Source organism: Equus caballus, chromosome 11 (assembly GCF_041296265.1).
Source record: "Equus caballus isolate H_3958 breed thoroughbred chromosome 11, TB-T2T, whole genome shotgun sequence".
NCBI lineage: Eukaryota > Metazoa > Chordata > Mammalia > Perissodactyla > Equidae > Equus > Equus caballus.
The window spans coordinates 27,407,405-27,433,085 of record NC_091694.1 but is presented as its reverse complement, the minus strand read 5'-3'; the positions used below and the strand labels follow the sequence as shown (position 1 = coordinate 27,433,085).

Sequence of the window (25,681 nt, the reverse complement as noted above, 5' to 3'; positions counted from 1 at the left end):
ACTTTAATGTTCCCAGCCATTGATTTGAGAGTCTTGGATCAGTCTCTTAAAAAAAACCTTCACTTGGATCAGTATGAATTTCTTTTGCTGCTTTGCCACGGATCTCCTGGGGAGGCTGCAAGTTGGAGTATGGTTTGTTAAGCACCTCGCTTTTTCTTTAGGAAACAACGATAAAGGGAAAGGCCAACATCCATGCTATCTGTTTGAGTAAGCATTACAACAAAGATCTTTTCCTTGTATTTAGTGCATGAACTTGAGTTGTCCTACCAGGAGAGCAAAATTGTCCTGAAATGCAGAGATCCAACTAACTAAGAGAGTGCTGGTCATTTGTAAGCATATTGCAGTGTAAACATGAAGAATTAAGAAACTAAGAATGTGTGACAGTTTACAAAGCACTTTCACATTAGTTTATCATTGAATCTTTGTATAAGGCTGTGTGGAAATGAGAAATGCCTTTAAAAATGGAAACATAAGTGCCAGCACAGGTAGGCATTCTTGTATGTTCTAAAGCCATAGTGACCAATGTCAGGGTCTCCTGTGGTGGTGCCATTTTAGTTCTTTTTCCAATCTGATCATTTGATACAGCCATCAGTCTCCCTTTCATGATTAGTACAAACGTGGATCAAATGTCTGCCTCAGGGCTCTGCTTTTAAAAGCTCAGAGCATACCATGCTCATGGACATAGAAATGAATAAAATATTGCTCTGTCTCCTTATTGTCCAACTCATGAAATTCCTTTATTCCCCTTCCTCCTGCCCACTGCAAATCTCCTCACTAACTTTCTTCCTTTGATTTTTGCATCTTGAATCATTCTTCTTTCTTTATTCCGTTTGGTAACCCAACTTTGGATTTTTGCCTTGATAAGAATGCCATCAAATCCCCACTGGGTCTGATATTCGCACTTCACAACCTGGGTTAAAACAACCATGTCCCTGAGATCGGGCCTTATCTCCCACTTCATCTGGGGAGAGTGATCAGATGTTAAATAGACATCCTGAGTAAATGCCTAATACTGGGCCTGTCACAAAGTAGATGCTCAGTAAAATGGCAGTCCTCCCCACTCCTCCCCCTTTGCCTCTTCTTCTACTAGTATATATCAGGTCTTGAGTATTTTTTATGCCTTTTTTTATTTAAACAACATTGCCTATAAATTTGCTATATACGAGGCACTGTGCTTAACAATGGTGATTTAGGGACGGAAATCTGTTTTCAAGAAATATCGATTGTAGTTAGGGAGACAGGCATGTGCAAAATTCCAAGAAGATGTGAGTATTAGTATAGAGGAGTGCTCAAGGTGCACAGGGATGGGTCATGTGATGCCGTCAGAGAGAGTGGAGAGTAGAGGGAAGAGCAGATGAGAAAATCTTACCAGGGTCTCTTGACTTGCATCTTGAAAGTTGAGAATGTGCTCTCTGCATGGGCAATGGGGAAGGGCATTCTAGGCAGTGGAGCCACTGCAGGCAAAGCATGTGAGTGGAACTGCGAGGAGCTTCATAGGGCGGGACAGATATTTGGGCACTGGGTGGTGAGGAGGGTCAAAATAGCACTAAATCCATTTCACTGCTGTGTCTTTTAAAATACAAATGCTTTTCTTTAAAAGCCCCTTGGAGAGATTTAATCTTGGTCAGTCACTTCACGAATCATCTCTTATAGGCCTAGGCCCTGTAGTCAGGTGCTGTACGTGTTCGAGTTCCTGATCTTGAGGTGCTTGCTTTTGCTTAGAAAATGGTACTAATGCATTTGCAAAACGGTGAACAATATCGCTGTGCATAGTTAAGTACAAAATGGTCTGGCATGTAACCAGCTCCTCTAGAAATCCAGAGTGATGGCTTGAATAGTAGAGCATGACTTAATGGAGGGATTGGGATTTAGATTAGGAATTGTAGGATGCGCAGGATTTGACTAGGGGAAGCTCAAGAGAGAAAAGAAGAATAAAAATGTGCAATCTCAAGATTCGAACTCATTGAACTAGAGAGGAGAATAGTGGTTACCGGGGCTGGAGAGTGGGGACTTGTAAGTCAAAGGGTACACACTTTGAGTTACAAGCTGAATAAATCTTGGGGATGTAATGCATAACATGGTGATTATAGCTAATAATACTGTATTATATACTTGAAATTTGCTAAGGAAGTAGATCTTAAGTATTCTTACCACAAAAAAAAAGAAGGTAACTATGTGGATGGGTTAATTAACTTGGTTGTGGTAACCATTTTACAATGTATATGTGTATTAAATCATCACATTGTACGCCTTAAAAAAATCACGTCGTACAACGTAAATATGTACAATTTTTATTTGTCAATCATATCTCAGTGAAGCTGGGGGGAGAAGAAGCCCAGAAATAGGAAGGAGCACACTGTGTTGTTGAGGGTATGGAAATGAAACAGAATGATGTGCATCTGTTCATCCATGGTTGTATTGAAGGACTGTAATATGACCAGCATAGGCAGAAATCAATATGCAAAGCAGACAGCCTGGTCTTGCTCTCTCTCATCCATGCATCCATTTATCTGATAAATAGTTATTGAGCACCTACTCTGCGCTAAGCTCTGGAAACTGGGGATATAATGGTGGCATCAAAGCAGAGCCCTGGGGCTACAGGGGGACACAAGTCTAGAGTCACCTAATCGTGACCCTTGCTGTGCGCTAAATTCTGTTGTGGACCACAGATCTAGTGCAATTTCCAGTCCTGCTTCTTCCTTTTCCACCCAGCTCTCATGTCATTTGTGATGTGAAACTGACCCTGGAGGCGGGGAATTTATCTAAGGAAGTGTTGCAAAAACTAAGGTGCGTGGCAGTGGGAACCTGCATTGGGCTAGTGGTACTTCAGTTGGACCAGGAACATTTCAAAGCAAAGAACTCACCCAGCTTTAATCATTGATAATATTTGGGGGATGATAGAGATCTATAATTAGTGAGATGCCTGCATGTTTTCTTGCCCGCTAATAGAAATCGTATCAATGCAAAAGTCAAAAAGGAAAGTTAAAAGGAGAAGCTACATGTGTTGGTGAAATGGCTATATCATAGAAGCTAAGTCTAGCATCTCAACAGAAAATACCCCTTAGATTTATTGGACAATCCATCCTAGCGCAAAATTTGGAAGAGACCAACAGATCATTTGTGTTTTTGTTCCCTGTTTGGTGACTGATTCTGCTGTGCTTGGGCCCCAAGGCTCAGTGATGGCATGAAGATTATTTCTCCTAATGTACCATGAAGATAACTGAGGCCTGTTATTTTTGCAAATGATAAAGAAAATGCCCTCAATACATGTCAAACTCAAGACAGACTGGAACAGCTGGAGGTTTCTGTAGGATCACACAAACGTGAACGCATTGAGAAGTTGCAGAAGGCTGTAATACCCGCCGCTGGGGTGGGCTGTGAGGCGAGGCTCAGCTGATGTCCACACACATCTGGGTTACAGCACTTTCATCATTTGCCTACTTTTGACATTTGTATAAGGGGATAATTTTGTGCACACATACAGAGAGAGTGCGAGTTAGGGGGAGAGTGGGAGAGGAAGGTGTTTACATACTCACGCAGATCCAGGACACCGTATTCCAAGATATCCAGATCTTTTGCAGCATTTTAAAATTGTTCCACCAGAGGTTTAAATTGTAGGAAATCGTTGTCTGATACTGTGTTGGTGAACTTTCAGAATTTCTGAAGGCTGAAGAAGAGCGCCTGCTTTCAGTGGCTGTATGCTTTTTACCTGGCGTTTGATTCTCATGTCCCAGCTGGTTTCAACATTGTGGATATGCGCTTCTTGAAGCCAAGAGGATGCAGCTTTTATATAAACTTCAAGTGGGTCATGTGGTTATTCAGAGGCATCAACCTGGTCATTTTCTTCGAAGTTGAGTAGGTGGAAATAATTAATGGGCTGGTTTATTGACAAGCATTGAGATATTCTTCTCTTTGTGGTTTCAATTACCAGCTTCAATAAACTAATTTCAGATTTTTATCTAAAGCACCAGTAGTTACATGGGGCAAGAAAAATTTCCACCCAAATGCAATCGGATGATGCCTAACACCGTTGTTAGGCGAAATCTTAAACACAGACACACGGGGCTTAATGCCTACATAAACTAGGCTGTTTTATGCCTTCCTGTGGTTTCTCAAGAAGAAGTCATCCTGATTCACTGGCAAATGAATTCTGAGAAAGCATAATATTGCGGAGAAAATAACGTTGGCAGCTTAGTTCAGCTCAGTTCTGTGCTGGCTGTGAGGAATGGATGAGAGCAGAATGAAGATGGGAGTTAGACTTGGGTTCAGATCCCCAGCTCAGCTATGTACTAGCTAAATATCCTTGGTAAGTTACTCAACTCTCTGAGCTTCCGTTCCTCATCTATAAAATGGGACAAATAAGACCCATCTTTGAGGACAACAGTTATGAATAATTTGGTGTAAAGCTGGCCTCTTTCCAGTCTACCACCAGTGGCATAATCCATGACTCGGTCAGTAAATGGAACTGGCTGTGATGGTTGTTGCTATTTTTGTTGTTTTAATTTTCACTGTCAGTTAGATGGACACAAGTGTCCAGCAAAGCGTATCTTCTTATGTCCCGGTTTTACAAATAAGACTGAAGCTCAAGAGAAAACATGTTTGGGTCAAGCGCGTGCACCAGGACAGGAAGGAAGAAAAATACAGGAGTTAAAATCGAGGATCTGGGCCAGACAGCCTGAGTCTTGAATCCTGACTTCACCACTTGCTAGTTGTTTTCTGTTTGTTTGTTTAAACCTTGGGACATTATTTAACATCTCTATGCCTCAGATTCCTACAACATCCTATAAGAAGCAGGATAATAACAAGGTCTTCCTGCTAGATGATTAAATGAGCTAGTGAATAGAAAATACCTAGGATGGTGGTCAATACATGGTAAGCACTCAGTAAGTGTGACTGTTATTAGAACCTGGACCTGGTTCTGCTGGCCCTGAATACCATGCTAGTTCCATCACGTTGTTCTGTCTTCCAAGGACTCAACTTTGGAGCTTCTCTGAGTGTGTACACTTTTAGTGCTTTCTGAGGAAAGGGGCATGCACTGTCCTCTCTCTCATGTGTGATTTAAGTACATAACTACTTGAAGATGTGAGGATAGGCCAGATAACCCCTAAAGATCTGGTCTCCCCAAGAATACTATATCTGTGTTAAGTTCCTAGAGTCACTAATCCTAGCAGGTTTCCCTGGAGCTCAGGCATTCATGGTCCCACAGAGGTAACAGGAAAACAGAGCAGGCTTTTTGATCCAGAAGCTTGATCTTATAAATTACCATAAATGTTACTATACTGGAAACAATATGGCACTGACACAAGAATATGCAAAGAGGTGGCACAATCTAGAAAGACTGGAAGCAAGTCTAATGTGTATATGGAAACTTAATATGTGGTAAAAGTAACATTCAATTTGTTGGAGAAAGATGGTTTATGTAATAAATAATGCCGGCATATTCACTTTCTATCTGAGAAAAAATCTTAGACTCCTGTGTCATAGCATATATGAATTAATCTCTGCTGGATTTAAAAAATCAAATTATAGGGGGCCAGCCCTGTGGCCAAGTTGTTAAAGTTCCATGCACTCCACTTGCAGCAGCCCGGGGTTCGTGGGTTCAGATCCTGGGCATGGACCTACTCCACTCATCAGCCATGCTGTGGAGGCATCCCACATACAAAGTAGAGAAAGACTGGCACATGTCAGCTCAGGGCTAATCTTTCTCCAGCAAAAAAAAAAAAAAGAGGAGGATTGGCAATGGATGTTAGCTCGGGGCAAATATTCCTCACACACACACACACACAAAAATCAAATTGTAAAAAGTATAACCACAAAAATATTTTTTGAACATTTAGGAAAATATTTATGTAATCTGTAGTTGGAGATGCAAGCTTAAATAACAGAGGAAATCCAGAAACCTTATAGGAAAAAGATCAATAAATCCAACCATATAAAAAGTAAAAATCCCTATATAGCAAAATACCAAAAATGAGGTTAAAAGCTAAATAATAGATTAGGAGAAAATGTTTATAGCACATTACAAATGCTTAATATTTCTACAATTCAAATGAAAGCCAAAATTTATACTAAAAGCAAAGTAACCTAGAGAAAAATACATGAAGAATATGATCAGAAGAGAAATGCACATAGCTAATGAGCATTATGAGAAGATGTTCAAGCTTGGCAGTAGTTAGGAAATGCAAATTGAATCAGCAAAATCCCATTTTTCCTGTTAGATTGCCATAAATAAATAAACAAATAAATAAATAACATCCAGTGCTATGAAGATTATGGGGAAATGGACATATCACACCTAGCTGATAGGAGCATAAATATTCTTAGGTACTGCCAGTGTCTTTTAGAGTAACCTGGCAGCATCTATTAAAAGAAAGTGTGTGCATACCTTGACTAAACAATACTACCTTTAAGAATCTTTCCTACTGAAATGAAAGCACTAGTATGAAAAAGTCTATGTTCAAGGCTATTTAGTGCAGCATTGATTTTCGTGGTAAAATCCCATGGAAATAACCTTAATGTCTTTCATTTAGGGATTGGTTGGGAAGAGTAGGGTGCATTCACACAATGGAAGCTCTGTAGTTGTACATGAATGTGTGGCTCTGTGAAGGACTGACAGGAGGGCATTCATGGCATATGGTTACTTGAAACAGAAAGTAGTTTTGTGAATAGAACCTCTCTAAAGGTTTGTATATGTATTTCGATGTGTTTGTTTGAGCTGACTGATGCCTCGTAACTATTCACACTGATTACCTCAGGGCTGTCACTGGAAGGAGGGAGCATGAGATGATCACCTCTTGCTTTATACACTTATGTATTCTTTCACATGTTTCCACGCGTGCATTACTTCATTTGTTGGTCTGTCTGGTTGTTTGCTTTAAAGAAAGGAACTGGTCTCAAAATTCTACTTCCTTTATTTACTGGCCAAGTGACCTTGGAAAGTCACATAACCTTTTTGTCTTATTTTTCTTGTCTATAAAATAATGATAACATTATCTCAGAGAATTGTGAAGAAGATTAAGCAAGATAAGATATATTAAGTTTCTAGCACAGAGCTTGTTACGGTGGATGATCAGCAAATGAAAACTCTCCCTTCCTTCCTTTCTCTTCACCCTCAGATGATGTGTTTTGGGGTATGCAACCCAGTCACTACATTGGAACCAGGCACAAACAGGAGATGAAGCTGCTGGACAAACAAATATCCAACAACTTCCGAAAGCTAAATTAAACTGATTTTCTTTCGCATGAAAGCCATCATGAGTGACCCATCTCGCTGCTTACTCCCTCCATTCATCCAGACACAGAGAGTTATGGATCCAAGAAATAATTGCACACGGCTCGTTAAAAGTGTGAAATGAAGCGCCATCCTGTGACCTAGACTGCTCCCTGCTCTGAAGCCAGGTTGGGTTGTGTGGGCATCTGAAAGCTGCCTCTCCTCCTCCTCCTGCTTAGATCCTTCACCCTTGTCATCTCTGGAATGCTGCAGTGGCGGAATCACAGTCTTGGTGGCCACCCCGTTCTCCATCCTGCAGCACTCGATTCCTTCTCCAGTATTCATTGGATTTTTATTATAGAAACGACATTATGCCAGACCTTTTATAAACATGTTCTCACTTAATCTTCCCAACAAATCTGTGAAGTGACTGTTATCCCCATGTTTGCCATCTGCTCAGGGTTCCATGGTGAGGTTATGGTAGCTCATGATCTTTCTCCTGCATAATAAGTCAGAAGATCCAGTGACTTAAATTCTCCCTGCATAATAATTACTCAGATTCCAATGATAATTCATCTTGGTTGCTAGGAGCAGCATATCGCTCCATGTGAGGAAAAACTTTAGTCTTTGAACTAGTTATAAGATTTTTATGGCTTGCGGCCTGTATTCGTGCGTTCACACTGAACTCAAATATCTCCTCTATTGGGAAGACTTACCCTAACACTTTAAAAAACGGTCAGGGTCAGTTTACTCCCCTGTCTACATTTAAGCTTTAATATGCACACACCTTAATTATAGCATTTATCATGTTTTATTGTAACTATTTGTTATTTTGCTTATCTTCTCGCCATACAGGATGTCCTTAAGAGTGGGGGCACTTTTTATCTGGTTCATTGGAGAGGTTCCATTAATTTTTTGATGAACGCACAAATTAATGATTATGTGTTAAATTGGATATTTACAACCCCTGAGAGGTCCCCAAGTGAGAGAACGGGAAGCCCTAGTTAGAGGCACTTCATGTGATAGGAACAGAGTCCCAGCAATGGACGAAGAATCCAGCAGCAAAGGAGTTATTCAAAGCCAATTCCCCCTATGAAATAAATCTGAAACCAGAAAGGTGCCCAAAGCCTGCAGCAGTGGGCATTTTAAACATGCTCATTAATAATGACTCAAAGTAGAGATTTATTACAATTGAGAATAGGAAGAGGGGCAGTAAATCAGCGTTGGTGAGGAAAAGAGCAAAGGAAAGATATGAGTTCTTATTTAAAATGTATTCATGTGCTTTCTAAGCCTAAAGTAGAGATTGCTATATTGAAGTGGAAGGCTTTATTTGTAAGATTGAATTCACCAAAGATATGTTTTATGCCAGTATTCATTTTCTCAACTTTCATTTGCTTTCCTTCGGCCAAAAAGTTGGGGACTTAGTTTATTGGTTGAAAACAAAACAAAAAAACGATTCCCTTAGCTGAGTCTCTTCCTGAAAATAGTCCTTGCTTCAAATGTGACTTGTAAAGTACTGGTTGGATCCTGGAAAATGCTATTTTATTGGCACATATGTTGAAGAGAATAGTTTTTAAAACATTCAATTAGTTCTGCCTTTGAGATAGAATTTAAACAAACCCAAAGCAATAGGATTAAACTCACATAAAAACCCAACTGTTGCTTGGGAACCAATTCTTTTCCCACTCAAACTACTCCAAGGATAATCAAGCTCACTCTTGGCTGTATTCCAGCCAAGGCAGATACATGCTTTTAATTCATAAATCAGACATGGTACTCCCTTGCCTAAAACTCTCAGTGGCTTTCTAATACATTAAAGTAAAATGCAAACTCCTCTCTGTGGCCTGAAACATCTGTCCCCCAGCCACCTAGACAACCTCATCTCATCTCGCTTTTCTTCTCGTCTGCTTCATCAGGTTCAAGTTAACTGGCTTCCTCTCGGTTCTTTGAACACAGCGGGTTCTTCTCTGCCAATACCTGCTCCTCTCCTCTGCCCTAGACACCCTCTCCCCTGCTGTTCTTCAGGACCAGCTCCTCTCAGTCCTTCCAGGGTCTACTAGATGTCACTCCCAGAGAAATTATCCCTGACTGTTCTATCTAGATTATCTCCCCATCGTGCTTATTCTGTAATTCATTACCATCTTAATTGTCTCTACAGCATGCTTACCAAAAGTTCTAATTGCATAGATATACTTGTAGAAACCTGGAGATAAACATTCTCTCTCATATTCCCCCTAGACTGTAAGATCCATGAGAGCAGGAACCATATCTGTTTCATTCATTACTGACTTCCAAGAACTGATGACAGTGCCTGGCGCATAGTGGGTCCTCATTAAATATTTGCTGCTTGAATTCTCAGTGTCAAGCCTAATGCCTGGCACATCAAAGACTGTCTGGTAAACACTTTTTAATTGAGTTTGTCTTGTTCCCATAAGATTTAGCAAATTCACATAAGCCATATAAATTAATTCCCAGTGCCGAAACTCTTGCCCACAACAGCAGGGTCTCTGCAAATTCTGCTGAGAAGACAAATGACAATTCAGGACAAGTGAATAGGGAAGATGCCTAAAAGTGCACACTGACTTTGGAGCATCTTCTCTAGGATGAAAATGTCATGAAGGCAAATTTTAGCCCTCCCTTTCAGACTTAATTCCTCTGACTTCTTACTCTCCTGACCTATTTCTTGCTTTGGTGAGAACGTTTTTGTTTTGTCTGGGGGTTACCATGATGTGTTAATAAACTAAACTTGAGCTTTTTTGTTTCACTGGTTTTGAACAAGCACTGATAGGTTTTGCTTTGGATTTTCCAAGGCTCGTGTTTTAAGCAGCTGAAATCAGTCACTGAGCATCTTTCATAGTTCACTGGACCCAGAGCCAAGAGACCGTTTGGGATTTATGGTTTATGGTAACAATGACAGCCTTGCCGTGGGGAAATGTTTTGGCAAGATAACACATAGCTGTGATGCAGCAGTTAAGTTCCATTGTTTAGGCTCTGTGAGAATTAATTTGCAAAAATATCCAGGTCTGTTGTGTGTTCTAGTTTATATGTAAATTAGAAGATTGTGTGAAAAGGATGCCAGGGATGATGCCATTCAAACATTTTCTGACCAGTTGTCCGTTAATTAGAGTGATTCTCACTTAATTTTACTTTATTTACATTTTTTCTCAACAATAAGTTGTATCAGTCAAGCCAGAAAAAAACACAGTGTTAGCTAATAAGCCATAATAACTAATGCTTTAAAAAATGACAGAAAGTTTAAAAATTGGATTTGTTGGACAGCCATGGAAACTAAAAGAAAAACAATTCAGCAATGATTCTCTAAATTTGGAAATAGAAGCAATACTATTAGAATACATAGAAGCTATGGCTTCTCCAACAACATCTCTGCTTCCAGGGGGGACATGGGAGGGTTATAAACCTGAAGGATCAATGATATGGAGGATAGGTAAGTATCAGAATCTTGGAAATGAATGGGAGTTTTGCGCAAATCAAGAGAGAGAGTTTCTTACTCTAAATCTTGAAGCCTTGGTTCTTGTGTCCAGCCTTGCACTGCAGGTAAAATGTGCTGTCTTACTCCCATGCCCCAGTAAGTGTGGCCACTCCATGCCCTCCTGGTTTCACAGCCTTCCTCCTAAAGCATTTCCCTAGAACCTAGATTACACCACATTTGCAGACCTATTCCTGGTCCATTTGGCACCTGAGGTCTCTGAACGAACTGTGACACCTTAATTATTGTCCCAACACTTTTCTAAGTTTCTAAGATCAGTGACTTCTTTCATCTGGACTAGAGCCTTGCCCAGTCCAGCTGGTCCATGGACACAACCCCTGGAGCAGCTCTTCCTGAGCAGTCATCCCCATTAGATCTCCTCGGGGCCCAGCGATGAGGCCCAAACACATCCCCTCATGCCTGAGTTGAAGCCTTTTCTCTACCCAGCCATAATTATATGGTTTTTGAAAAATCCTAACTTCGATTGGGATGGTTCACATTTAGAGCAGTCTGATTTGAACCTTTGACTTGAAATTTATTTTCACTGGAAAATAGGCACTCAACTCATGTTACTCTTGACTTACCAAAAGAGAAATGGAAGCAAAAGTCTTACAATGACCATGACAACATTAACTCTGAAGCTCCCTGGCTACAATAATCTGCTCATGTATGGAGCCTGCTGGGGGTCTAGAGCAGTGGAGGTCTAGCAGCACCAGGGATCCTGAGACTTGGGTACTGGTGCTTACTTTGTCCTTCCCTGCCTCTACCTCTGCCTGGCCTTAATTTCATGTACAGGTTTAGATCAGGTGATCTCTAGGGTGGCTTCCATTTCTGAAAGACTATTAATTTATGGCTGATTTAGAACCAGCAATTCAGTGTTGAACAAACTTAGACACCCCTTCAGGAGTGGAGCTGATGAGGGACACAGCTCAGCAGGAACGAGTGTTTCTCAATTTTTCCTCAATTGGCTGAGCAGGTGGTTAGAAGCAGACACATAGGCCTTGATAGTGAAGTGGGGATATAAAACCCCAAAACTGTTTGTCATAAAGAATGCCATGCCCAGGAAAAGCGAAGGCAGATGTTCGCATAAAGTTTTTGCTGTTTGTGTTTTTGTGGGAGTACTTTTGGAGTGTGAAGTTTATTAGGAAGGCACAGCAGCATCTGCCTACCCATGCTGCCATATAATAGCAGCCTTACAATCCATTTGTAGGGTTGGAATGATTTTTGTCAATGATTTTCATGGGAGTAGATGAAATGCAATATGCACCAGCTGTAACTACATTTATCATGCAGCTGGCTTCCAGAGAAGGCCCCCCAGACCTCAGAGATGGTCTGATTGTCAAAGAGGTTATTGTCTCACAGAGTTTTAAAGATAAAAGAGGGCTGTATTAGTTTCCTTTTGTGGCTATAACAAATAATCAAAACTTAGTGACTTAAAACAACACAAATATATCATCTTACAGTTCTGGAGGTGAGAAGTCCAAAATGAGTTTTGTGGGGTTAATAAAATTAGTGTCAGCCAGCCAGTGTTCCCTCTGGAGGTTCTAGGGAGAGGATCTGTTACTTCCTTCCAGCTTCAAGGGGCCACCACCTGCATTCCTTGGCTTGTGTCCCTCCCTCCATTTTCAAAGCCAGTATCTTCTATCCTCTTTGACCTCTTTCCTTCCTTAAATCTTTTCTCTCTGTCTCTGACCCTCCTACACCTCTCCCTAAAAAAGACCCTCGTGATTACATTGGGCCCACCTAGATAATCCAGGATAATCTACTCCCCTCAAGATCCTTAACTTCATCATTTCTGCAAAGTACCTTGTACCACGTAAGGTAGCATATTCTGGGTTCTGAGTTTAGGATGTGGACATCGTCAAAGGGGGGCCATTGTTCAGCCTACCACTGGGGCCATAGAGACCAACCAAGGCCTAGGAGACAAATGACTTATCTAAGGTCACACAGCTAATTTGTGGCAGTGTCATGACTACCCCTGGCATCCTCACATCTGCCATGTTTATGTGCGTCACTCACAAAGGAGTAGAAACATGCTCTTTCGGAGGCTTTCTTTTCATAATAAACTTGAAATGATTGAGGAAATAAGTATACGATTAAGTCAGTGATTTAAAAAGAGCAACTTAGAGAAGACGGAAGTTTACATTTTTTAAAACACATTTTTAATGCGAGCGCTTCCTTTAAATGTTATAATTTTGCTAGGGTGTGGTACCTTCTAAAGATGTTAAGTGACTTTCGGTGATAACATAGTTTAGATAAGGATCGGAAATGAGAGTGCCATGGAAGCACATATACTTGTTTTTCCTTCCACTCCTCCTCCTTCTCTTTTTCCCTCTGTAACTCTGGCCATTGCTGCCATTTTGTAAATCAGTTGTGGCTGGAAAGCCAATGCAAACTCTTTAAAGGGAATGGAGCCACTAGAGGCTTACTGGCATGTGTTAAACCAAATTAGGTATTTCCATATTTCACAATGAAGCCTGTATTATTTCGGTGTTAAAGCATTCTTCAAGGAATCTAAGGAACTTGTTTTTAGTTCTCCTCCCATTTTTGCCTAACACTTGCCTATAACAAATAAAAGAGTCATAGAATTTTGAGTTTAGATGCGACTAGACAAACAATCTAGCACAATTCTTCTCCTGGATTATGGGTCTCTTATACAGTATCTTTGCCAAGTGTTTGCCAAACTCCTCCCTTGCCTCAGTTTTTCCCATCCATGATATGGGCAGGAATAATAGCTGCTGTAAAGTAAAGGCTGTATTAAATTTGAGTCCCTGAGAGGACAGGTACATTTGAGAGGGTTGTGACTTGCTTGTTAGGCTCATCTCCTCTAGGAATGACTCCCTGGTTCCACTTCCGCTGCTGCAGGGTTCGGTGCCCCCATCTAGAGTCTTGTAACACACTGACTTAACCTCACCCCCTGTCCCTAGTGGTCATGTTCTAATGCTCATCTCTCTTCCTTGCAATTCAGCCTAACTCAGGGCTGGACCCACGATAGGAACTCGCTATGCTGGTGATGGATGCTGTGGATGGATGAGTGAATGATGGCCATGTAATCTCAGGGGCATAAGGAGGACACATGGATCCAGAGCCTCAATGGCAATTCTGAGAGGGGCAGGAAAAGGCTAACAATACAGTCTCTGATCTTCATAAAATTAGTAGATTGGCTCTCTGCTGCTCTGCTAACTTTCTTAAACAAAGGAAAGTAGGACTGGAAATTGCTGTAGAAATTTATTTTAATGTGACACTGAAAATGAGTAGCCGATTTCCCTTTGGATATTTGTGTTCAGCACTCAGTGTCATTTTTTCCTTCCTATCAAATGAACACACTCTTCAGCTGCCTGGTACATTAGGTTAATGACACACTGCTGGACTAAACAGAGACAAAGTCAAGTTGCCAAGCTCCAGTCTGGCATTGATTGGGGGCCATAAAAATAATTTACTCCCTTACTTTGGTTTGGACAATCCACAGAATAATGCCTGGTGTATGTCGAATGCCACCTTCTTCTATGTAGGACAAGGTTGATTCTCACATCATTCCTGCCAAATGGGAAAGCAGAGCATCAACTCAGGAATTGCTAAATATTTGGTGCATCTCAGACATGTTACAAAGATGATATGGCTGGACTGTTAAGGCTCCCATGAAGGCGTTAATGCTAACTGTACTCATGAAAGAGATTGCAGGATGAATCTATCTGAAACAAGAAAATCTGATGTTAAGAGATTGTGAATGTAGGACTTAGAGAAATTGACTAAGATTCAGGCCAGGAAAACACCATAGCAACACTCAAGAATCTCTATAGGTGGAAAACTTTGGGTGGCTCTCTTTGATTTTACTACTTTTGTGCCATAGCTCTTTTTACCTGCTACCCAGCCTGATTCTACAATTTCTTTTTGTTTCTAGTTCCTTCTTTCTGGGGATTGGTGAACTCAGCTTGGAATCTTTGCTCTGTGGGGAAACGGCAGTCACCAGTCAACATAGAGACCAGTCACATGATCTTCGACCCCTTTCTGACGCCCCTGCGCATCAACACCGGGGGAAGGAAGGTAAGCAGCCATGTTGTTTCCATTGTAAAGTTGAGGATGGGGGAGATGCTGATTCTGAAAGCCAGTTCTCCAGGCCTTGCTCTCTGTGATGAATTTATCTTTCTACCTAGGAGCAGTGTCACGGACCTCAGGCCTACTGCCAACAAATATAATTCTGTCTAAATTGTGCTGTTTCTCCATAGCTAGTCAAACCCTCCTGCTACTAATTATTTTGTACCCCCTGGAGGTTGCCTGAGGTTTTATCCTTTGGTACCCCACGAAGGTCAGAAAACACAGTTGTCCCCGCCCGCCTATCATGCTGGGGAAATCCTTCCTCTCAGAAACCTCTTTGCTGGGCCTTCTTTGAACCTCAAGAAAGTGAAAAAATTTTTTAACAAAAGTAAAATCAGACGTTTATCATTCTGGAAGGAAAAACAAACAAACAAAAATCACCTTAGATGATTTATAAGAAAATCAATAGTTAATCTTCCTAGGGGTGTCTTGTTGGCTAAGACTCCTAGCTCCTGCACAGAGATGCTGAGCTGTGCTTTGTGACTCTCACACCGACGTCCCTCCTTCCCTCTCCTCCCTCATGATGCACTCCTCCTTAATTTGTGCAAGGACATAATGCTCGCGGGGTCTTCTCATCACTGGAATCCAGCATTTCTTGTGCTCGTTCATTTCTATTTGGCTAGCTTTTACCGTTGAGTAGAATGTTGAAGATGGAAAAAACACACACCCAGAAAATTGTGTTTGAAGGTGATTTAGCTGTTGTGAACTCAAGAGGAATGGAAAATCATTTGTGTGCAAGAAATTGGTCTTAAAATTATGGAGAACTTTTGTTACTGCTGGCGGCTGATTCTCCAGGGTTGGGTTTCTTGGGCTCTGCTCTCTCCTCCACTTATGCAGTCTGCTTGCCATGTTTACCACAAGTTTGTAAGTAATTTTTTTCCCTCCTGATATGTTAGAATATATTTTTCCCTATCACGTAACTGTCACAAAAACAAAAAAGTCTAATGACTCATCAAAGTGTTGTTAGTGACCTTGACTCAGGTCACAAGGCAGGTTTTAAAAGACCTTGCATGTGCTTGAGACTATTTCACTCTGTAGTATTTGGGTGCTGATGTAAATATGACATGGGAAGCATTTTTCTAGAAAGGTCCTATATAGCTCATGTAGTTTATTACTCTGATTCCATAGAAAACTAACCTAGCCTAATTACTGTTCCATTGGCAGTTTTCTTTTTACAAACCCTAAAAGGAATTTGATGTGGGTTCTACATACACCTCTCTCTGAAAAGGTGAATCATCCAAGTCAAGTTACGAGCATGGATAGGTTTACCAACCAGTATTTAAGAAGGGCAATTTGCAGGTTTGACTAAATATTCAGTCATTCTTTCTATTTTGGAGATTGATGGTGGGAATCATTGTATTCTAGGCAAAGGGAAAAGCAGTAAAGCCCAAAGCAGAATGAGAGGTGGTAGCTAAGTTCCAGAAATTACCTGAAAGATGGCCAGCAAAGCTGATGCACAGAGACCAAAGAGGAGGTGGTGGGGAGGTAAGGATGGAAGAAGAAGGCAGAGGCCAGATCCTGAGGCCATGTTAAGGAACTGGAATTTTCTAAGAGTTATGGCAACATTTGAAGCATTTTTTAGGAAAAGGATACATTGAGAGTGTGATGGGAAAGGACAAAAGCTAACACAAATAATGGATATGTAATTTTCACTTTCCATTAGACCATCTTAGAGGAAGATGTTGATGTACAAGAAGAAAAACTAATTTCACGACAGCTTCTCCCTAAAACTTAGTGGGAAAGAACAGACTAGGAGATAGCATGGTGTTAAAAATCACTCATATGTTATGTTTTGCTTTGGTGTTTTTTGTTGTTGACAAGTGATTTTTTTTTAATATTTCCAATTCGGTAAAGTGTACCTGATCCAAATCAATTTTCAAATGCATTGGAGTTTGGAATTTTGGAAACATTTACTTTTGACGATGTAAATATTTATAACTGGCATGATTTGTGTTGTCAGCTGTTTGAAGAGCTGAGAACTGTCTGATGCTTTCCGTGGCATTTGTGAAAGGTGAAAAATAAAATATAGATGGTAGTAGGATAAACTAACTGGTAATGAGATGCCTACACTTGATGGACAATAGCTGAATCGTGCGTGCAAGCTTTTTAAAGATGGTGTTTGATGCCCTGGAGACTTATTTTGGAAGTGAGGATGCATATTCCTGATCTGAATTTTGTTTTGCTTTGAAGACATAGATAGCCAACTCAAAAGGTTTAAAAACCATGCTGAAAGACTGGGAGGTTTTGTAGAATTTGGGCAAGGTGCCACATTTTGAAGTCTGAGATCAGCAGGGTACCAGCATGTGAAATGCATCCCAGTCATTGTGTATTTTATGTCACATTTTTATCTGTGGGCATTATTCTTGGCCGTGTTTAAATGTACCTTATGCGCAAACCCCTGACTTGCAGTACTGAGTTTGATTCAATGTGTTTGACCTGGCATAGGGCTCAGATGATGAATTAAAGGGTTTTCTTAGCATGAGCTGGGGCTGCAATTCAACCTGAACCCAAGAATACAAAGAATAATAAGAGAATCAAAACATACTGTGTCTCGAATAGAATCGAGGATATTCATTTTACTTGAACAATGAGATGTCTTTTACCTTTTAAGTTGCTTCTTTTCAATGGTAGTTTTTAAGCAATGTTTGTTTTTCGTCTTGAAGGAGAAGACTTTTTGTCCACTTGTTCATATCTGACACACAGGACTCTTAAGGACAAAATCCAAAATAATTGTCCTTTGCAAACAACATTCGCTTAAGGTTGGGTTGCATATGGATCTAAGCATCCTACCTGGGAACCAATATCCCATTCTTGATCCCATTAAACTTGACTCCCAATAGGCTAGATAGTTTTTTGTTTAAATCTTGGAGCTAATTAATCTATTCTAGATTAAACTACTAGATCAACTCAGGAATCTAAAGGGGGCGGGTGGAGATGCTCTTCCTCTGTGGTCTCGGATCATTTAAAGTCTCTATCTTTGGGAAATTGGATTATAACATAACTGGTGTTTTAAGCTCAATTCAAGCCTGACTGGCTATTTTAAAGATAGAGACCCTTGTTAGCCATTGAACTTGCACAGATTCACATGTATTTTGACCTTCTTTGTCTTTTTCCTCACACCAAAGTGAGTGTACATGATGTGTTTGTGTATTTTCATGGCTAGTCACGTAAGTTAGCTTCTTGGTAATTTGAAAATAAAGATATAGAGTGAGAATGTTCCCCCACAGCAAAATATGAATAGCCTCACTTGATCATTTCGGGGTACGGTAATTTCTCTAGATATTTGCCTGGAACATTCCTGATACAGATGTGGATTAAGGAGGAGTGTGGATTAAGAGGTGAGTTGAGCTTTCATGGAGGAAATGTGGTACATGGGTAACCTCTCTGCTGATCTAAAATATCCAAAAGAAGAAAAAAACATATTAAAACTGAGTCTAAAATCTTTTGCTGATTCTGCCATTTTAACCAAAAATTACTTTTGGCATCCTTCCTCATCTTCTAGCTCTTTTAATAAAATGGACATCTCAGCAGTTAAGGACATGGGTATTGCTCGTGACATGTTAAATGTAAAAGGTAGGATCTAAAATCATCCACTTAATGATCTCAATTTTGTTTAAAGAGTGGCTGTGAAATACATAGAAAAGACGGGGATTAAGGGTAATAGTGTTTTCTTTCTACTCTTCTAAATGTCCAGATTTTCTCCAACAAGCTTGCATTAATTTAATAATCTGAAAAACACTTATCGTTTAACTTATCTCTCCATTTTAGGCGAAAGAAAATACTTAGGGTTGGCATATATGGTAGATAGAATAATGTCCCTTCCTAAAACTATCCACATGCTGATCCCCAGAACCTGTGAATATGTTATCGTCCATGGCAAAAGCTATCTTGAAGATGTGATCAAGTTAAGGATCTTAAAATGGAAAGATTATTCTATACTATCCAGGTGGGCCCCTTGTAATTACAGGGTCCTTATAAGGAAAAGACAGAGGCAGAAGAGTCAGAGTGAGAGAAGATGTGACAACAGAAGCAGAGGTCATAGTGAGGAGGGGCCGCCAGCCCAGGAATGCGGCCAGTTTCCAGAACATGAAAAGGGCAAGGAAATGGATTCTTCCATAGAACCTCCAGAAGGAACACAGCCCTGCTGAAACGTTGGTTTTAACCCAGCAAAATTGATTTCTGACTTCTGATTTGCTGAATGTAGGAACACCTTCAGCAAGGGAAGTAGCCAGCCCAGAGCAACCCACAGGGATGGAGCTGGGGAATAAAGACCCCAATTGCACTGCCTTCCCTCCCCGCCTCTGCAAGGCTCCATTGGGAGAAACTCAGAGACCAGCGAGCCTGTGGACTCAGTCTCTGTAAGCCAGCCTGCAGGCCGCAGAGAAAGGTGAAGACAGATCTGAAGGTGCAAACGGAAGGTATCCAACACGAGCCCATTTCCACATTTCCCGTGAAATGAATAAGAGGTAATAAAACTCATCATCACTTATGAAATTAGGTACAAATGCCTCAGTCTGGCATTCACAGCCCTTGTAATACTTCCCCGGATATCCTTTCCAGAGTCTTACCCCTCTTACGCTTTATGAGTACCTTTTGTTCTCAGTGAGATTGTAATACTTTATTTTTAATTAGGTATGTCTCGCCTTTCCCTTGTGATCTGTGCTTTGGCCACAGCATAGGCTTCACTCCATGTACCTAGCACCCTCAGTCCCTACCTTTTTATTATTCAGCGTCTATGGCTCCAATGCTGCCTCCTCCGTGAAACTCCTCTTGATCTCTTTAACTGATGGTGAAATCTCTCTTCATTTGGCTTCTTAAGTACCTTGCTTATGTTTCTCTTAGGCCCTGAACCTTGGCTTATAGTATATTAGTCTTATTTGCCTTGTCTCCCTCCTCTTGGATTAAGAGCTCCTCAAAATAATGTGCTTTCATATTTTCATTTTATACCCTTGAGGTTATCTATGATGGGGCTGGTTGATTTGAATTGAACCAAAGCTATCCTTGATTACCAAGGAAAGGGTTTATGTGGAATTAGTCAAAAGTTGCTTTGACTCAAGGTGGGAAAAATATGAGAAAGTCCCTTGATGAAAAGTCACCTTGCTATGAACACAACCTGTCTCTAGAAACTAATTTTCAAGTATTCTACTTTCCCTGAAATATGGTTGAAATAAATTTAAGAAAATAAGGAATGTGAATTGGTTTGGTGCTTAAAATCTTATCACTACTCTATTTTTAAATTTCCCCATGAACTTGATGACAAAATTTAGTTGACCACAATTAATCATTGCAATTCATGACACGTCTGCATTGCTATGTTCTGAAACATTTTATGAGTGAAGCATTTATGTTCCTTCAAGGAATTTATGATATATTGGGGGAGAAAATATAGACACACAGAAGTTAAATGTCAGTAACTGATTTAAATAATTATTGAGATAATAGAATAGATACTAAGGAAGCAGTAAAATGATTGATTAATAAATCAATCATTTTGGCATTAATTTTTATCAGGGGTAAGAAGTTGGGTTCCTTGAACCAGGCTGTTTGGAGGTCCTAGAATATGGGCTAGCATAAAAAGGTAGATAGAATGAAATATTGTTTGCAGGAGGGTCTTTAAACGTCAGATGTTCTGGCTCCACATGTAGAAGGGTGAAAGAAAAGGTAAGGATAGATCCATTTTGCCATCTAAATCTGTTGCTGTGGTGCTGATTTTAGTTGGATAACTGATATGAAGCTTTCATAGATAAGTATTCTTACCCACTTGGAACTCATTAGCTGTCTTTAAATACCAGGGATATTTACACTGAATCTCTGGTATGGGGATGCTACATATAATTTTATGTGTATTTGTGGGATAAAGTAGGTCTTTAAGAGCTGATGAAGAAGTGAGTGCAATTCTTACTCATCTGTATTTTGTGGTTTGATAAATTTCTTGACTTGCTGTGTTGATAATATCCTTTCTCAGAAGGAAGTAACAAAGGGTCTCTTTATTTGGATTTAGTTCTAACCAACAAGGAAAAGCAGTTTGGTGATATGGAATGGACAGTAAAACTCTGGGAGAAAGTGGATGTGCTAACTTAGAAAATATAGTAGTAGCCAAGGTTAAAAAGAAATGCTAAGCATTGTCAGACTTCAAAATGCCTTCAAAAGGCAGATTTTTGAAATATCGTAGTTAAAATAGATATGATCTTATTGCCTCATGGAAGATAACTCTAGAGGATTGGGAAGCTCTTAAAACCGAAATTATGGTAATACAATTACAAATGATGATACCAAAAAAGGAACTGGTAGGAGCTAAAGATATGTGAGTGGCTGCACAGGGAGTTTTGCGAGAAATAATGTTTTTAAATGGTGTATAAGAGATGTGAGAGAAAGGGCTTATAGCCAAGGAGGAGGATGAAAGAGGAAGTAACCTGTCAAGATGGTTTCAGAGAGACTAAGGCCCAGAATGAGTTGAGACTTCCTATGTTATCTTACAGGGCAAAAGTTATCTTGAAGGATGAGAACGTCTTTTAAAGTTATGGTTAAAGGAAAGAGGGACAGTAGACAAGGTAGACCTCCATTTGTGGGAGAATAGATGTCCACGGGTGTTCTGATAATTTGTGGGAGAATAGATGTCCACGGGTGTTCTGATATGGGTTTGAATTTTAGCTTTGCCACCAGCCACCTAGATACAAGAGGCCTAACCTCTCTCAGCTTCAGTTTCCTCATTCATAAAAGAGAGATCATAATGGTACCCATTATGGTACCTCGCAGGGTTGTGTTGGAGGGAATTATATGAAATAATGCACTTGGTAGGCAGGTTATAATGCAAGTTATTGGGCCAGAGACCGGCAGAGAAGAAAATGCTCCACAATTGTTAGCTGCTGTCTCAGTCCATTCAGGCTGCTGTAACAAACTGCCACAGACTGGGTGGCTTATGAAGAACCATAAATTTGTTTCTCACAGTTTTGAAGGCTGGGAAGTCCAAGATCAAGGCACTGGCACATTCGTGTTCTGGCGAGAGCCCTCTTCCTGTTCATTGCTGGCACCTTCTTGCTATGTCCTCACATGGTAGAAGGGGCTAGGGAGCTCTCTGGGCCTCTTTTATAAGGGCACTAGGCCCAATGATGAGGACTCTGCCTTTATGACCTAATCATCTTCCAAAGGCCCCACATCCTCATACCATCAACTTGGGGTTTAGGATTTCAACATATGAGTTTTGAGACGACACAAACCTTCAGAACATAGTAGCTGCCGTCAGAGATGTTGTTGCTGTTAGCAAGAACACACAACTTACCTCCCACTTGAGTTTCTCTGTCAAAGAGACTAATATTCACATGCAAATCAGTGACATCTATGCTGAGATTGCAATTCTTTGGATGACAGAATAAGAAGTAAGAACTCAGAGCCACCTTGCCAGTATTCCCAATCCAAAAGGTTGAAATTCAGTAGGCCTAAAGGTAAAGCTTTCCTCTCAGGTACACATTTATAAAAACCTGCACAGACTTAGGCTGAGCTGGTTTTGTTGTAAAATCACTACATGTGAAATCAGTACAGGAAGTTAATGGATAATGTGCTCGGTATGAGTAAATAACACAGGAAGATGCTAAAAGACAAATTCAGCCTAATTACAGATACATAAGGTAGTACATCCAGAAGTGAGGTGATTGTCCTGCAACAGCCTTCACTGAGATGATGATGTCTGGGATGTTACAGACAGATTCCTCAGTGCTGATGGTTAGAGTAACTAATGGGAAAGATATTGACAAAGCGAAGCACAGAAGAAGAGGAGCAAAGTGGTGATGAGAAGAATCAAATGTTCTGTGTTCAATTTTCTCTCTCTCTCAATCTGTCTGAAAGGAAAACCTTTTAAGGTGGAATTGCAGGTGCCTTCTGATTGTACCTGTCCTATGCTGCCTCAGATACAGAGAACTAGCCCTGGGGTTTGGAAGTGGCTTGGACCAGACTTCGGTTCAAAATAGGAATTCGAGCTGTGTGCAAAGGGAGTGACCTCCATGTGTTTTATGGAGAACCCCAGCACAAAAAGAGTTCTGGCAGGCACTGAAGATCTTTTCAGATTGTAGAATAAGCTCAAGCATCAGACAAGAGTCTTGACTTGATCTGGGAATCCCCTTCTCATCTGGAAATTCTTTGATTCTATATGAGCTGTGGTTAGATGGGACATGTGGAATATATTGGAGGCTGACCCTGGAAGGAGGATTTAACTAGGATGTAAACTCTCCTAAAGGAAAACTCCCTTTAAAGCCCTAGCTTTGGTTTGGAGGAAAGTTACGTTCTCTTCTTCTTATCCTCTATCAAAGTTTTGCATACAGTACTCTTTCTTCTTTAGGATATTTTGCTCTGAGTAGCTAGAATGGAGCATCCAGGGCCAAATGAATGTTGCAAGAAAGGACTTTGATTAAAGATAAGGAAATGAGGCCAAGGTAATTGTGTTTATGCTCAGAGCAGAGCTTTTCGCAGTCAGTGGAAGGTTTCAGTGCATAGCATTGAAGAGTGATGAAAGATAAGCAAAATGTAAAAGACTCAGATGCTGTATCTAAGTTGGGAAATAGATTCAGAGCAAAGGCGTTCTGTTGCTGGTATCAGGTTCTTGTGCACCGTTGCCTAGCTTAGATCTGGGCTGAGGATTACTGCTCCCTCTGTTGGCAGTTGTTTGTCATGGGTACCTCTTAGCATCACCCAGTTAATCAATGCAGTCATTAGACAAGAGTCTCAAGGAAACACCTTGAGTTGTTGGCTTTAGGATTTTATAAATGTATCTAGTTCTCTCTCGTTCTTTACTCCTCTGGTGAGTATTAGAAAAGACTTTGCGTTCCCCTCCTCCTTCTCAGTCCTTTATTCTTTCTATCCTTTTCCTTATTTTCCCTCCTCTTGTCCATCTCTCTGACTTGCTCTCACATCCTTTCCTCCCTTCTCCAGTCCTTATATCCCAGTCTCCTCTGTCCCTTTCACTTTTCCCTAGACCATTTTTCTCCTTGTCCCTTCGTCGCTCCTTTCTCTTGGTCCTAGGCACATCTACCCGAGGAACCTGTGCCCTCTCTCTTCTGCATCAGAGTAGAATAGGTTCTCCCCTTTCCTACATTTGCAAAAGATTGACAGTTGTATGATTTTGGTGACAACACTTAAATGAGAGAAAATTCAGGTTATCTGAGAACTGAGCAAGTTTTTTTATAAGAGAATATGGGGGCAATTAACTCTAGACGCTTGCCGAATTTATAGGCAGATGAATTCCTAAAAGAAAGATTTTCCTCCAGGAATGTCATGAGTTAAGTTTCTGTCACATGGTACACTTTCATTTACTGGTTACGTGATTCCACAGAAGAAACTAACAGGCATTTTACAAATTAACTGTCCTTTCAGAAATAGACAACAAAATGTCTTATTTGCATACACTGCTTGCAGCTCAGCTCTCTTGCCAACCATCTGGATATGGGGAAGAAGAGGAGGAGAAAAGGAAAAAGTGTGACCTAATTTTTACAGACTTCTTCCCAGCTAGCCTCATCTCCCAAGCATTTCAGAACAAGTGTCTCCATCATAATCAAGAAGATAAAACTGGTGGAGCACCTGGGTGATACAGAAAGTCGCATACTCAAGACAAGTGATGGTGATACTAAAAATTTGGTATCAGTTGTGCATTTTCTCCAGAAGGCTCTGAAATTGGCCACTCTACGCCTTGTAAGCCTGATCATTTGTCCGGATAAACCTACAGGAACTTTGGATACGTTGAATCCTGTTAAAGAGCTCTCATTGCCTGGAAACCAGGAATCTTTGGTCTGAACATTAAACTGAAAATAAAAATAAACAATAATTTCCCCATCACTTCAGGAAAAAAATGAGGTAGATTATGTTTGAAGGGCTTAAGAAAATGCGAATTTTCTCTTAAGTTCTGTCTTTCTGAAATTAAAGAACTAGACTAAAAGAAAAACTGGAATCAAAAATGTGATTTGGGGAGTCTATGCATCAGAAACTATTGAAATCGGAGCAATTATCAGACTTTTAATTTTCTTATGAAAATTTAATGTCATATAGGTACAACTTTATTAATGTTGCATGAGGATTAAGAATAACTAAAATAATCAACCCTCCTTTTTCCAGTATCTCATATTTTTAACATTTTAGAATGTAGGCGTTCTAATTCTTTGTTCTGTAGTATGCTAGGGCCAAGATGCAAACCATATGCAACGTTAGGATTAGCCAGTTCATCTTCCGATTTTTCCCAACTCCCCGCCCCAAGGTTGCAGTTATGTAGAATGAATAAATCTGGAGATCTAAAGTACAGCATGATGACTATAGTTAGTACTGTACTGCTAGGAGAGTAGATTTCAGGTGCTCTCACCAAAAAAAAAAATGGTAACTTACATGAAGAGATGGATATGTTAATTAGTTTGACTGTAGTAATCTTTTTACTATGTGTGTGTATATATATATAGATATACATAAAACTATCATGTACACCTTATATACAATTTTTATTAAAAAGATAAATATATAAGTAATTTTTATTATTATTTAAATATATAATATACTTTTTATTTAAATATATAAGTAAAACATAAATATTATAAGTAAATTTTTTTAAAAACATTAGTAAATTCAGCCTAACATCTGTTTTTATTGTACAGTAAACCTACTTTCTATTCATTAATGTGACAGTTTCATTTTGTTAATGTTAGCATTACCCACTTAAAGTTCTGAACAGATTCTTTTCCTCTTTTTACCCAGATCTTCATCAGATGTGATACTTAATTTAATGTTAATCACTTCTGGCCCTTAGCCCTGAAACACAGATGCTCTGACCATACATAAAACATATGATATCATATGATGAAGGGGCATCATCTCATTTTTACCAAGAAGTGAAAACATACACACCCACACAGTTTTGT

At 40.0% G+C, this 25,681-nt stretch overlaps 1 protein-coding gene and 1 long non-coding RNA gene across 4 annotated transcripts in view; one reads left to right on the top strand and one right to left on the bottom strand.

Annotated features, from left to right (window-relative positions):
• The window catches only part of LOC111775668 (uncharacterized), a 28,232-nt gene extending 6,376 nt beyond the window's left edge, over positions 1-21,856 (bottom strand). Inside the window, exon 1 of the long non-coding RNA XR_002811523.2 lies at positions 21,739-21,856. This is a non-coding gene — a long non-coding RNA (uncharacterized lncRNA). The remainder of the gene's footprint in view (positions 1-21,738) is intronic.
• Positions 1-25,681, top strand: part of CA10 (carbonic anhydrase 10) — a 469,786-nt gene that overhangs the window by 179,408 nt on the left and 264,697 nt on the right. For all 3 annotated transcript variants that reach the window (XM_070226348.1, XM_070226347.1, XM_005597501.4), the window contains one exon: positions 14,599-14,741. In XM_070226348.1, coding sequence (XP_070082449.1) covers positions 14,599-14,741 — 143 coding nt within the window. The remainder of the gene's footprint in view (positions 1-14,598; positions 14,742-25,681) is intronic.